Source organism: Macaca thibetana, chromosome 1 (genome assembly GCF_024542745.1).
Source record: "Macaca thibetana thibetana isolate TM-01 chromosome 1, ASM2454274v1, whole genome shotgun sequence".
NCBI lineage: Eukaryota > Metazoa > Chordata > Mammalia > Primates > Cercopithecidae > Macaca > Macaca thibetana.
Window position 1 is genome coordinate 77064471 of NC_065578.1, and position 13509 is coordinate 77077979.

A 13509-nucleotide genomic window follows, 5' to 3' on the forward strand; every position below is an offset into this window, starting at 1 on the left:
GTATTTGAGTTTAAAAGGCACTTTTTATAACTGAATTTTCTGAATTAAAACTCCACAATAACTGCAAGTATGTGACATTAAAAAGTCACATAGCTAAAAAGACCTCTGAAGGACACTATCCTACACTCTTTTCAGATCTAATTTTCTACAGGGAAAAAGGCAAAAGTTTTTCATCATAACACATTATCTGTAGACTTCTACAATCTCTCCTGATACTACTATATTTACTTTGCACACTTTTTTTTTTTTTCTGAAATAGAGTCTCACTCTGTTGCCAGGCTGGAGTGCAGTGGCATGATCTCGGCTCACTGCAACCTCCACCTCCCAGGTTCAAATGCTTCTCCTGCCTCAGCCTCCTGAGTAGCTGGGACTATAGGTGAATGCCACCACACCCAGCTAATTTTTGTATTTTTAGGAGACAGGGGGTTTCACCATGTTGGCTAGAATGATCTTGATCTGTTAACCTCATGATCCGTCCACCTTGGCCTCCCAAAGTGCTGGGATTACAGGTATGAGACACCACATCCGGCCTGCATGATTTTATGCATATTAAATAGTTCAAGCACTTACTTTAAAAATATTCTAATATTAATTTCCAACAATTGGCTTGATTCAGAGGTTGCAACTGATAACCTGTTACCCAAATGCTAGCAAACACTTAAAAAAAACTTTGAGCTACAGTTTAAAAAATTCAGAGATGACAAATAAAAATCAAAATTTGAAAGTTCTCTTGTAGTATCAGAAGCTTGAACTACAATGAACCAACATTCAGCAACACCCAAACAGAGAAGGAAACTGAATAGCAGCATAAATTTAGCATGTACTCTGGTTCTCCAAGTTATTATAACCTTACTTTACCTCTAAAATGCAGGCATATGCACTAATTCCCAACCATTTTACTTTCCTGACATCTGTAGAGACTGGACATTTGAGTAGACTTCATACTCCCATTTTGTTTTTATAAAGTAATTGTTTTTAAAAAGATACATGCTCACTACAAAATATCTAAATGCATGCAAGTACAGAGGCTTAAAAGAAATCACTTGAAATTTTACTATCTAGAAAAAGTGTCTATTTGAAAAATCTTATTAATATTTGTATGGCTTCCAATATTTCACTATTTTGCAAATATCCTGTGGTAAACTGGATTCAAACAGCATATAAGTTTTAGTCTACTAAATAAATCTATCTGAACAACTTTTTTCTTCTGAATAATTTCTTCAACAATGGGATCATAAGGAAGTTGCATGAAATTAAGTTTATACCTTTTATGTGTTAACATATTTACAAGTCATCAGAAAATTATTAACAAGCCATCAGGAAAGTATCAGTATACTTTTTCTATCAGATTCAACATTAATTAAAGTTTGTAATCTTGATCTTTTCTGGTAGAAATGGCAACAGACAGCTTATTTAACTTACTTCTCTAGTAAGTGATGCTGATAATTTTGCCTTTATAGATTATTAGTTTCTTGTATGATTAAACTTTGGTCATAACATTATACTTTTTTCTTTTTTTTAATTTTTTCTACTTATTACCATTCAGATAACTTCAGTGGGACAAACTTTTGTTAATAATGTAAGAGGATTCAATAAAACTGCCATTTTCATACTACCTGGACTTCTGAAAAAGACTAAACATGTTTGTGAATGATAAATAGGTATAAGCGGGAGAAATAGTAATGGTTATAATTAACTAAAGCCATTCAACTGAGAAATTGAAAATGCAATAAATTACTCTTTGACTAAAATCTAGCCACCTTAAGTTACATCATGTGTAAGGCAAGCAAATTTATTATCACAAATGTCTACCATAAGAATGTGATACAAACATACAACAGAAAAACCTGAGAGTTGGTATCAGTTAACAAATACAGAAATATGTGATTTCTATAATCCACATGAGGAAAAAAACTCGCTCTTCATCAAATCTGATCAAATTCTGATCAAACGATGATCAGAATAAGAGGCCAACTATTTTAAGTTAATTTCCTTTTCTCTATTTTTCTATGAGTTAAAAATTCTGAAAATTAAGTGATAAATTCTGTGAGGAAACCTGTACATTTTCTAAGTCTCTTGATCCAAAAGGAGAAAAACCTTTTTTTTTTTTTTCAGATGGAGTCTCGCTCTGTCACCTAGGCTGGAGTACAGTGGCGCAGTCTCGGCTCACTGCCAGCTCCGCCTCCCAGGTTCATGCCATTCTCTTGCCTCAGCCTCCCAAGTAGCTAGGACTACAGGCGCCCGCCTCCACGCCCGGCTAATGTTTTGTATTTTTAGTAGAAACAGGGTTTCACCATGTTAGCCAGGATGGTCTCGATCTCCTGACCTTGTGATCTGGCTGCCTAAGGCTCCCAAAGTGCTGGGATCACAGGCGTGAGCCACTGCGCCCAGCCCAAAGGGAGAAAAATCTTTAACCAAAGACTGATGCTAAGCTTCATTATATTCTACTTTGTTTTCAATAATAAGTAAAATGTTCACAGTAATAAAAAGGGGATGGAAGGGAGGACAGAATGAGGAAGAGAGCTGAATTAGTAACTGTCATTCCCTATCAAAGAAGGCCTACCACCTTTCTTGGAATCAGATTTACCAGAAAAAGATAAAGACTACTTCAGTCATTAAAAAAAAAAAAACTTTAAAAATTCATTAGGGGCTTTTCCATCTTCAGACAGGTAGGCTTCAATCTCACCCTAATCTATCACTCTAAGTAACACAAGAAAGGGGAGCATGAGAACTTTATTTGAGAGAAAAAAGGCACATTACAGAAATTTTCAAAGTACAGGTTAGGCAGTATTCCTTTTTAAAATTTTAGCTACATAACAAATTCTGAAAGTATTACCTGAATGTTTTACAGCTTAACTAAGTGGATCTAGATTATTACCTGGACACTGTTTTCTTGTATTTGGTGAGGTTGTCTTACATGAGGCAATGAAGGCTGAGTTCCTAATTTCCTATCCAAAAATACTTCTTTGCTGCAAGCATAACACCATACTCGAAGAGTGGTAAGGTTCACAGTTAGATAATGCTTTGTCTCCTATATCATTTCACAGTAGAGGGAAAAGAGGAACCAAAATTACATATACTTGAAAACAGTTCTTCAAAAGATAACAGAAGATAAACTGCTGGTCTTTGATGAGTAACAATATACTCAAAAGCCAGTTTAGAATACCAAAAAAAAAATTCTTCAGATAAACTTCTAAGGTATAATGAACAGTAACAATATGTAAGCCTACTCTAGAAATTACTCTGCCATTTTCCCCTCACTATTCATTATACAAAAAGATAAATGGAAGAGTATAAGACCTTGCTTTGCAGTCTGCAAATAAATATAACACAAGAAAATAATTAACAATAGCTAGTAAGTACTCTAAGAAATCAGAATGGCAAAAGAACACAAATGACATGAGTCAAAGCATAAAACAGCTCTAGCAATATAGAATATATAATCCTGGAAAGATAAAAGTCTAGCCTTTCTCAACCAGAGTTCCGCTAGAGAATGAAGCCCTACAAAAAATGATCTAAGTGACTAATTTCTCAATTCTCCCAAGGGTGGTACACAGCAAGTACCATTTTAGATGCACGGAAAGAAGTAAATGATATACAATGATGCCTTTGAGTTTGGGTATTCAGGCTTAATTAATTCTCTAGAGGAAGCCTGGTTGAGAACAGTTGATGCTGTAGAGGTATCAATGTGCACCTTAAAACACACTCATTCGAGAAACTTGTTTTCTCGAATTTAGAGAAATTTAGAATGGGAGGTCTACATAACACTATAGAAGAGGCATGCCAGAGTTACATGAGAAGTACCAAACAAGCAGAGCAAAGCAGAAAGGTGAGTCCAGTTAGGATGATGTGCAGGAAAAGGCAATATGACATGAGCTGAGACTTAAAGAAGTTAGCCAGGCTATCTCATAAATCTAAGTACCCATTCTCTCTCGGGCTTCAATCTCCTAATACGCCAGCTATCACCTCCAAATATCTGGAGATGTCTGGATGTACACTTTTTTTTTTTTTTTTTTTTTAGATGGAGTTTCGTTCTTGTTGCCCAGGCTGGAGTACAATGGTACAATCTTGGCTCACTGTAACCTCCGCCTCCCAGGTTCAAACAATTCTCCTGCCTCAGCCTCCCGAGTAGCTGGGATTACAGGTGTCTGCCACCATACTCAGCTATTTTTTTTGAATTTTTAATAAAGACGGAGTTTCGCCATATTGGCCAGGCTGGTCTCGAACTCCTGACCTCAGGTGATCTGCCTGCCTCAGCCTTCCAAAGTGCTGGGATTACAGGTGTGAGCCACTGCGCCCGGCCGGATGTATGCTTTTGAAATCAGTGCTTTCTTAATCACAACCTCATTTTAACGTTCATCCTCCTAGCAATTCCCTTCCCTACCTTTCACAGAGAATGTAAGTGAAGTTTTAACTTAGAGCGCAAACTTGAATTAATAATGTTATACTGGCCTTCCCTTTCCTTCAGGTACTTTTTTAACAAGTCTTCCATTAAATTTTTTATATACATACCTGAGAATGTATGGTGCTGTGATCTACTTGTGATTCACCACAGCCAACATATGAACATCTATTCTATAAATAATTATATAGGAAGAAAAATAAGATACTTTATAATATACATGTAAATTTATAACAGCATTACAATTATATTTACAATTAAGTTTGGATTACCTGTTTTAAACTCAATGAGTAAATGACTTTCCAGTCATAAAATTTAACCAAATGTTTCCAGGCACAAAACAAAACCAGAAGATATATTTCTAAGCTAAAAGCTATGTCATTTCTAATAAAAGGCAAGCATAAAATACCTGAGTGATTTACTAAAAACTGCAAAAGCACTATAAATTAAGATCTTTCCAAAGTTTATTTTTTGTAATCAATAATGTCCTTTTAAAAGCAAGTTTAATTTACAAAAATCACTTTAAGTGTCAAAAATTTTCTGGTTATGATTATTCAGATCCAAATTTATTATTATCATAGCAATCTTTTCAGGAAAAAACAGTACACACCTCCAGGCATGCCCAAAGATTCGGTCCTCGGACTTTACAATCCTGACAAGTACCCTATAAAAAGAAATAAAAAAGACAACATTGGTTATATTGACACAAACACATACAATTCACTAATGCACTGACATCATACATATTTTTAAAACATGGCTCATAGAGTATTATAACAATTTATGAAAACTACATATTCAAGAGAAAAGTGAAGTTTTTCAAGGAAGAAAAAACCTGTTTCTTACATGAGATTTTTGTATCAAATCTTCTTTTGTTATTTCACCAACTGAATCCAAATGTGGACAATGATTTCGAAAAGCTGACATTTTGTTAGGAATTTTTTCCTGTTTCCCAAGACTTTCAAAATGAGGTAACACCTATAGGAAACGTAACACACACACAAAAATTAATAAGTGAATGCTTATAATGCCTGCAAAGATTCCAAAAAAATAAAAAAATAAAAATGCTAACACATTAAAAACGATTAAAAGATAACATAAGAATGATATGTTCATAAGTTTGCCCTGTAAAAGTGTATTCTCAAACATAGATGAGTTTTCAGAATTGAAGTTAATTTGAACACTGGAAATTTCTCTACTACATAAACATTTTATTAAAATTGACATCTATAAATAAATGTAAGTTTGTTTTTCCATGACTTTTACTGCTTTTCCACTCTCATTTCACTTTTTATAGATAAAAGGGGGGAATATTCACGTTATTCAATTGTGAAGCATTTTTATCCTTTTTCTAAAAAAAAAACAAAACTAATCCTTAGGCTGGACTACCAGTTGAAAAAAAAAAAAAAAACTTCAAGTAGAAAGCTTCATTTTTCTACTAATAGGACCCCCTACTGATGGCATAAATTAAATCATCTGGTATCCTGGCCTTATACCAGGATAGGCATTAAATTACATCAGGGTTTCTCAATCCCGGCACTACTGACACTTACGGTCAGATAATTCTTTGCTGTGAGGTATTGTCCTGTGCATTGCAGGTTATTTGGCAACATTCTCGCTTCTATCCACAAGAGACAGACCAGCCCTGCCACCACTCTGAGCTCTGATCACCAGCGTCTCTAGACAGTAACAAATTATATCCTCCGGGGAACAAAATCTCTCCAGGTTTGAGAACCCCATTTTCATGATCTTTATAACCCCTGAAGTAGGTGCCATTATTAGCTTCATTTGCATATAAGGCTAAGAGATGCAAACTTTACTGATTCCACAGCGTTTGATTCAAGTAAAGTGAGTGATTTCCAAACAAAGGTCTCAAGTCTAATTCGGTATTTCTAGATCTTTTGGTTGTATCTTTTCACTAACAGCGTTTTTCAAGCTCTTAATTCAACTTTGAGGTTTGAGAACACTTTCCCAAAAAAAGTTAAGAATTTGCTAGGACAGAACAAAACAGTTTAAAATTCTGAACTTCAGAAACATTGTAAATTTAATTTCTTTTGTGGTTTATAAGTTATTCAATAAACCATGCAGGTCTATGTAATACTTTACAACTACATACAACCCCTTTGTTACCCTATAGCTTATATAAGAGTGTCTGCCTTTTATTTATTTATATATTTATTTATTTATTTATTTATTTATCTTTGAGACAGAGTTTCACTCTTGTTACCCAGGCTGGAGTGCAAATGGCGTGATCTCAGCTCACCGCAAACTTCACCTCCCAGGTTCAAGTGATTCTCCTGCCTCAGCCTCCCAAGTAGCTAGAATTACAGGCATGCGCCACCACATCCGACTAATTTTTTTGTACTTTTAGTAGAGATGGGCTTTCTCCATGTTGGTCAGGCTGATCTCGAACTCCTGACCTCAGGTGATCTGCCTGCCTCAGCCTCCCAAAGTCCTGGGATTACAAGTGTGAGCCACTGCGCCTGGCCTCTGTCTGCCTTTTAAACCCATTGCAATAAATTTGCAGAAATATTAACACATTAGTAAATACGTTTTTTAATTACACTTTAAGTTCTAGGGTACATGTGCACAACATGCAGGTTTGTGTAAATACCTTTTTTTAAGTTAAAAAAAAGTTGAACAAAATCAAATCAAATAATTCACTATTACACTGCAATGCACAAAATTCACCAGGAACTACTCTTAGGGTTAATAGTGCAAACATTTCTTTTTTCTTTTGAGACAGGGCCTCATTCTGTCATTCCCACTGTAGTACAACAGGGCAAACACAACTCACTGCAGCCTCCTCATCCTGGTCTCAAACCATCCTCTTGTCTCAGCCTCCCGTGTAGCTACAACTACAGGTGCATGCCATGTGATTAGATTACCCCAACCCAGAGAAAAAAACCACAGAAAAGGATAGGGTAAAACAATTCTCAAAGCCTTTAAGGGTTGTTTGTATTCTCATCAGCCACAGTTGAAAGACACCATAATAGAGGAAATAAAGTACTCAGAAAGGCACTGCCTCAATAATGGGAAGAAATTATCCTTAATCTAAAGGCTATTTTGGTTCTGCCTTTAAAAACTTCAAAAAGGGCCAGGCGCAGTGGCTCACCCTGTAATCCCAACACTTTGGGAGGCCAGGTGGGCAGATCACGAGGTCAGGAGATCGAGAACATCCTGGCCAAGGAAACCCCATCTCTACTAAAAATATAAACATCAGCTAGGCGTGGTGGTGTGCACCTGTAGTCCCAGCTACTCAGGAGGCTGAGACAGAAGAATTGCTTGAACCCAGGAGGCGGAGGTTGCAGTGAGCCGAGATCACGCCACTGCAATCCAGACTGGGGACAGAGCAAGACTATCTCAAAAAAAAAAAAAAAAAGAAAAGAAAAAAAGAAAAAAAAGTTCAAAAAGAAGTCTTAAAAGGATCAAACTGTTCTGAAGGAACTGTGTTCAGAACAAAGCTTAAGGACATTTAAAGGAATGAAAAAATTCAGTACCCAACAAGGTGAAAATCACAATGACTGGCATCTAATAAAACATGACAGGCTATCTAAGAAGGAAAATCTGACCCACAGTGAAGAGAAAAAGAAGAAACCAAGAAATAGGACCGATGACAGAACAAAGATAGAATAAATCTTAATCTTAAAAATTAACTCAGAACATCACTGATATGGGGGAAAATGTTCAAATTTGATGAAAACTAGAGCCCTATAGATCCACACGCAATTTAAACTCAGCACAAAACACACAAACTACACCATGCACATCAAAAACGAATTGCTTAAAACTAGTAATAAAAAGAAAATCTTGGCCAGGCGCGGTGGCTCAAGCCTGTAATCCCAGCACTTTGGGAGGCCGAGACGGGCGGATCATGAGGTCAGGAGATCGAGACCATCCTGGCTAACCCGGTGAAACCTCGTCTCCACTAAAAAAATACAAAAAACTAGCTGGGCGAGATGGCGGGCGCCTGTAGTCCCAGCTACTGGGGAGGCTGAGGCAGGAGAATGGCGTAAACCCGGGAGGCGGAGCTTGCAGTGAGCTGAGATCCGGCCACTGCACTCCAGCCTGGGCCACAGAGCCAGACTCCGTCTCAAAAATAAAAAAGAAAATCTTAAAAAGTAGCCAACAGGCTAGGTACAGTAGCTAATGCCTATAATCCCACCACTTAGGGAGGCCAAGGTAGGAGGATTCCTTGAGCTCAAGAGTTAGAGACCAGCCTGGGCAACATAGTGAGACCTCGTCTCTACTAAAAATTTAAAAAAATCATCCAGGCATGGCGGCACGTGCCTATAGTCCCAGCTACCCATGAGGCTGAGGTGGGAGGATCACCTGAGCCCAGGAGATGGTGGCTACAGTGAGCTGTGATCACACCACTGCATTTCAGCCCGAGTGACACAGCAAGACCCTGTGTCAAAAACAAAAACAAATTTGGAATAAGTGCGATGTGGTGCTGTGAAGAATGTATATTCTGTTGATTTGGGGTGGAAAGTTCTGTAGATGTCTATTAGGTCCACTTGGTGCAGAGCTGAGTTCAAGTCCTGGATATCCTTGTAAACTTTCCGCTCGTTGATCTGTCTAATGTTGACAGTGGGGTGTTAAAGTCTCCAATTATTAGTGTGTGGGAGTCTAACTCTCTTTGGAGGTCTCTAAGGACTTGCTTTATGAATGTGGATGCTCCTGTATTGGCTGCATACATATATAGGATAGTTAGCTCTTCTTGTTGAATTGATCCCTTCAACATTATGTAATGACCATCTTTGTCCCTTTTGATCTTTGTTGGTTTAAAGTCTGTTTTATCAGAGACTAGGATTGCAACCCCAGCTTTTTCTTTTGTTTTCCATTTGCTTGGTAGATATTCCTCCATCCCTTTATTTTGAGCCTATGTGTGTGTCTGCACATGAGATGGGACTCCTGAATACAGCACACTGATGGGTCTTAACTTCTTATCCAATTTGCCAGTCTTTTAACTGGGGCATTTAGCCCATTTACACTTAAGGTTAATATTATTATGTGTGAATCTGATCCTGTCATTATGCTGTTAGCTGGTTATTTTGTTCATTAGTTGATGCAGTTTCTTCCTAGCATCGATGGTTTTCACATTTTGGCATGTTACTGCAGTGGCTGGTACCAGTTGTTCCTTTCCATGTTTAGTGCTTCCTTCAGGAGCTCTTGTAAGCAAAATTGACCACATAGTTGGAAGTAAAGCACTCCTCAGCAAATGTAAAGGACAGAAATTATAACAAACTGTCTCTTAGACCACAGTGCAATCAAATTAGAACTCAGGATGAAGAAACTCACTCAAAACCACACAACTACATGGAAATTGAACGACTTGCTCCTGAATGACTACTGGGTAAATAACGAAATGAAGGCACAAATAAAGATGTTCTTTGAAACCAATGAGAACAAAGACATAACATACCAGAATCTCCGGGACACATTTAAGCAGTGTGCAGAGGGAAATTTATAGCACTAAATGCCCACAAGAGAAAGCAGAAAAGATCTAAAATTGACACCCTAACACCACAATTTAAAGAACAAGAGAAGAAACAGCAAACACAGTCAAAAGCTAGCAGAAGGCAAGAAATAACTAAGATCAGAGCAGAACTGAAGGAAATAGACACACAAAAAACCCTTCAAAAAATCAATGAATCCAGGAGCTGTTTTTTTGAAAAGATCAACAAAATTGATAGACTGCTAGCAAGACAAATAAACAAGAAAAGAGAGAAGAATCAAACAGACGCAATAAAAAATGATAAAGGGGATATTGCCAACGATCCACAGAAATACAAACTACCAGCAGAGAATACTATAAACACCTCTATGCAAATAAACTAGAAAATCTAGAAGAAATGGATAACCTCCTGGACACACACACTCTCCCAAGACTAAACCAGGAAGAAGTTGAATCCCTGATTAGACCAATAACAGGCTCTGAAATTGAGGCAATAATTAATAGCCTACCAACCAAAAATTGTCCAGGACCAGACAGATTCACAGCCGAATTCTACCAGAGGTACAAAGAGGAGCTGGTACCATTCCTTCTGAAATTATTCCAATTAATAGAAAAAGAGGGAACCCTCCCTAACTCACTTTATGAGGCCAACATCATTCTGATACCAAAGCCTGGTAGAAACACAACAAAAAAAGAGAATTTTAGACCCATATCCCTGATGAACATCAATGCAAAAAACCTCAATAAAATACTGGCAAACCGAATCCAGCAGCACATCAAAAAGCTTATCCACCATGATCAAGTGGGCTTCATCCCTGGGATGCAAGGCTGGTTCAACACATGCAAATCAATAAACATAATCTGTCACATAAACAGAACTAAAGACAAAAACCACGATTATCGCAATAGATGCAGAAAAGACCTTCGACAAAATTCCGCAGCCCTTCATGCTAAAAACGCTCAATAAATTCGGTATTGATGGGACATATCTCAAAATAATAAGAGCCATTTATGACAAACCCACAGTCAATATTATACTGAATGGGCAAAAACTGGAAGCATTCCTTTTGAAAACTGGCACAAGACAGGGATGCCCTCTCTCACCACTCCTATTCAACTCAGTATTGGAAGTTCTGGCCAGTGCAATCAGGCAGGAGAAAGAAATAAAGGGTATTCAATTATGAATTGAGGAAGCCAAATCGTCCCTGTTTACAGATGACATGACTGTATATTTAGAAAACCCCATCGTCTCAGCCCAAAATCTCCTTAAGCTGATAAGCAACTTCAGCAAAGTCTCAGGATACAAAATCAATGTGCAAAAATCACAAGCATTCCTATACACCAATAACAGACAGAGAGCCAAATCATGAGTGAACTCCCATTCACAATTGCTTCAAAGAGAATAAAATGCCTAGGAATCCAACTTACAAGGGATGTGAAGGACCTCTTCATCAAGGAGAACTACAAACCACTGCTCAATGAAGTAAAAGAGGACACAAACAAATGGAAGAACATTCCATGCTCATGGATAGGAAGAATCAATATTGTGAAAACGGCCATACTACCCAAGGTAATTTATAGATTCAATGCCATCCCCATCAAGCTACCAATGACTTTCTTCACAGAATTGGAAAAAACTAAAGTTTATATGGAACCAAAAAAGAGCCTGCATTGCCAAGACAATCCTAAGAAAAAAGAGCAAAGCTAGAGGCATCATGCTGACTTCAAATTACACTACAAGGCTACAGTAACCAAAACAGAGATATAGACCAATGGAACAGAACAGAGTCCTCAGAAATAATACCACACATCTACAACCATCTGATCTTCGACAAACCTGACAAAAACAAGAAATGGGGAAAGGATTCCCTATTTAAAAACTGGTACTAGGAAAACTGGCTAGCCATATGTAGAAAGCTAAAACTGGATATCTTCCTTACACCTTACACAAAAATTAATTCGGCCGGGCGCAGTGGCTCACGCCTGTAATCCCAGCACTTTGGGAGGCTGAGGCAGGGGGATGACGAGGTTAGGAGAACGAGATCATCCTGGCTAACACGGTGAAACCCCGTCTCTACTAAAAATACAAAAAATTAGCTGGGCGCGGTGGCGGGTGCCTGTAGTCCCAGTTACTCAGGAGGCTGAGGCAGGAGAATGGCATGAACCCGGGAGGTGGAGTTTGCAGTGAGCCAAGATCACACCACTGCACTTCAGCCTGGGCGACTGGGCAACAGAGCGAGACTCCATCTCAAAAAAAAACAAAAAACAAAAAACAAAAAACTAAACAAAAAAAACAACAAAAAATTAATTCAAGATGGATTAAAGACTTAAATGTTAGATATAAAACCATAAAAACCATGGAAGAAAACCTAGGCAATACCATTCAGAACATAGGCATGGGCAAGGACTTCATGACTAAAACACCAAAAGTAACGGCAACAAAAGCCAAAATAGACAAATGGGATCTAATTAAAGAGCTTCTGCACAGCAAAAGAAACTACCATCAGAGTGAACAGGCAACCTACAGAATGGGAGAAAATTTTTGCAATCTACCTATCTGACAAAGGACTAATATCCAGAATCTACAAAGAACTTAAACAAATTTATAAGAAAAAAATCTAACAACCCCATCAAAAAGTGGACAAAGGGGCCGGGCGCGGTGGCTCAAGCCTGTAATCCCAGCACTTTGGGAGGCCGAGACGGGCGGATCACAAGGTCAGGAGATCGAGACCATCCTGGCTAACACGGCGAAACCCCGTCTCTACTAAAAACACAAAAAAATTAGCCGGGCGAGGTGGCGGCGCCTGTGGTCCCAGCTACTCGGGAGGCTGAGGCAGGAGAATGGCGGGAACCCGGGAGGCGGAGCTTGCAGTGAGCTGAGATCTGGCCACTGCACTCCAGCCTGGGCGACAGAGCAAGACTCCGTCTCAAAAAAAAAAAAAAAAAAAAAAAGTGGACAAAGGATATGAACAGACACTTCTCAAAAGAAGACATTTATGGGCCAGGCGTGGTGGCTCACGCCTGTAATCCCAGCACTCTGGGAGGTCGAGGTGGGCAGATCACAAGGTCAGGAGATCGAGACCACCCTGGCTAACACGGTGAAATCCTGTCTCTACTAAAAATACAAAAAATTAGCCAGGCGTGGTGGCAGGCGCCTGTAGTCCCAGCTACTCGGGAGGCTGAGGCAGGAGAACGGTGTGAACCCGGGAGGCGGAGCTTGCAGTGAGCCGAGATCGCGCCACTGCACTCCAGTCTGAGAGACACAGCGAGACTCTGTCTCAAAAAAAAAAAGAAGAAGACATTTATACAGCTAACAGACACATGAAAAAATGCTCATCATCATTAGTCATCAGAGAAATGCAAATCATAACCACAATGAGATACCATCTCATACCAGTTAGAATAGCGATCATTAAAAAGTCAGGAAACAACAGGTGCTAGAGAGGATGCGGAGAAATAGGAATGTTTTTACACTGTTGGTGGGACTGTAAACTAGTTCAACCATTGTGGAAGACAGTGTGGTGATTCCTCACGAATATAGAACTAGAAATACCATTTGACCCAGCAATCCCATTACTGGATATATACCCAAAGGATTATACATCATGCTAAAGACACATGCACATATATGTTTATTGAAGCACTATTC

General features: G+C 38.5%; 1 protein-coding gene across 4 annotated transcripts in view; it reads right to left on the reverse strand.

Annotated features, from left to right (window-relative positions):
- USP33 (ubiquitin specific peptidase 33) overlaps positions 1-13509 on the reverse strand; it is a 69807-nt gene that overhangs the window by 42251 nt on the left and 14047 nt on the right. For 3 of the 4 annotated variants that reach the window (XM_050804935.1, XM_050804932.1, XM_050804957.1), the window contains exons 2-5: positions 5249-5380; positions 5013-5066; positions 4513-4575; positions 2879-3031 (exon numbers count right to left, since the gene is read on the reverse strand). In XM_050804935.1, the coding sequence (XP_050660892.1) occupies positions 2879-3031; positions 4513-4575; positions 5013-5066; positions 5249-5329 (351 nt within the window). In that variant the 5' untranslated portion in view covers positions 5330-5380. Of the gene's footprint in view, positions 1-2878; positions 3032-4512; positions 4576-5012; positions 5067-5248; positions 5381-13509 lie in introns of those variants that run through there. The other variant, XM_050804946.1, reaches the window with a different exon arrangement.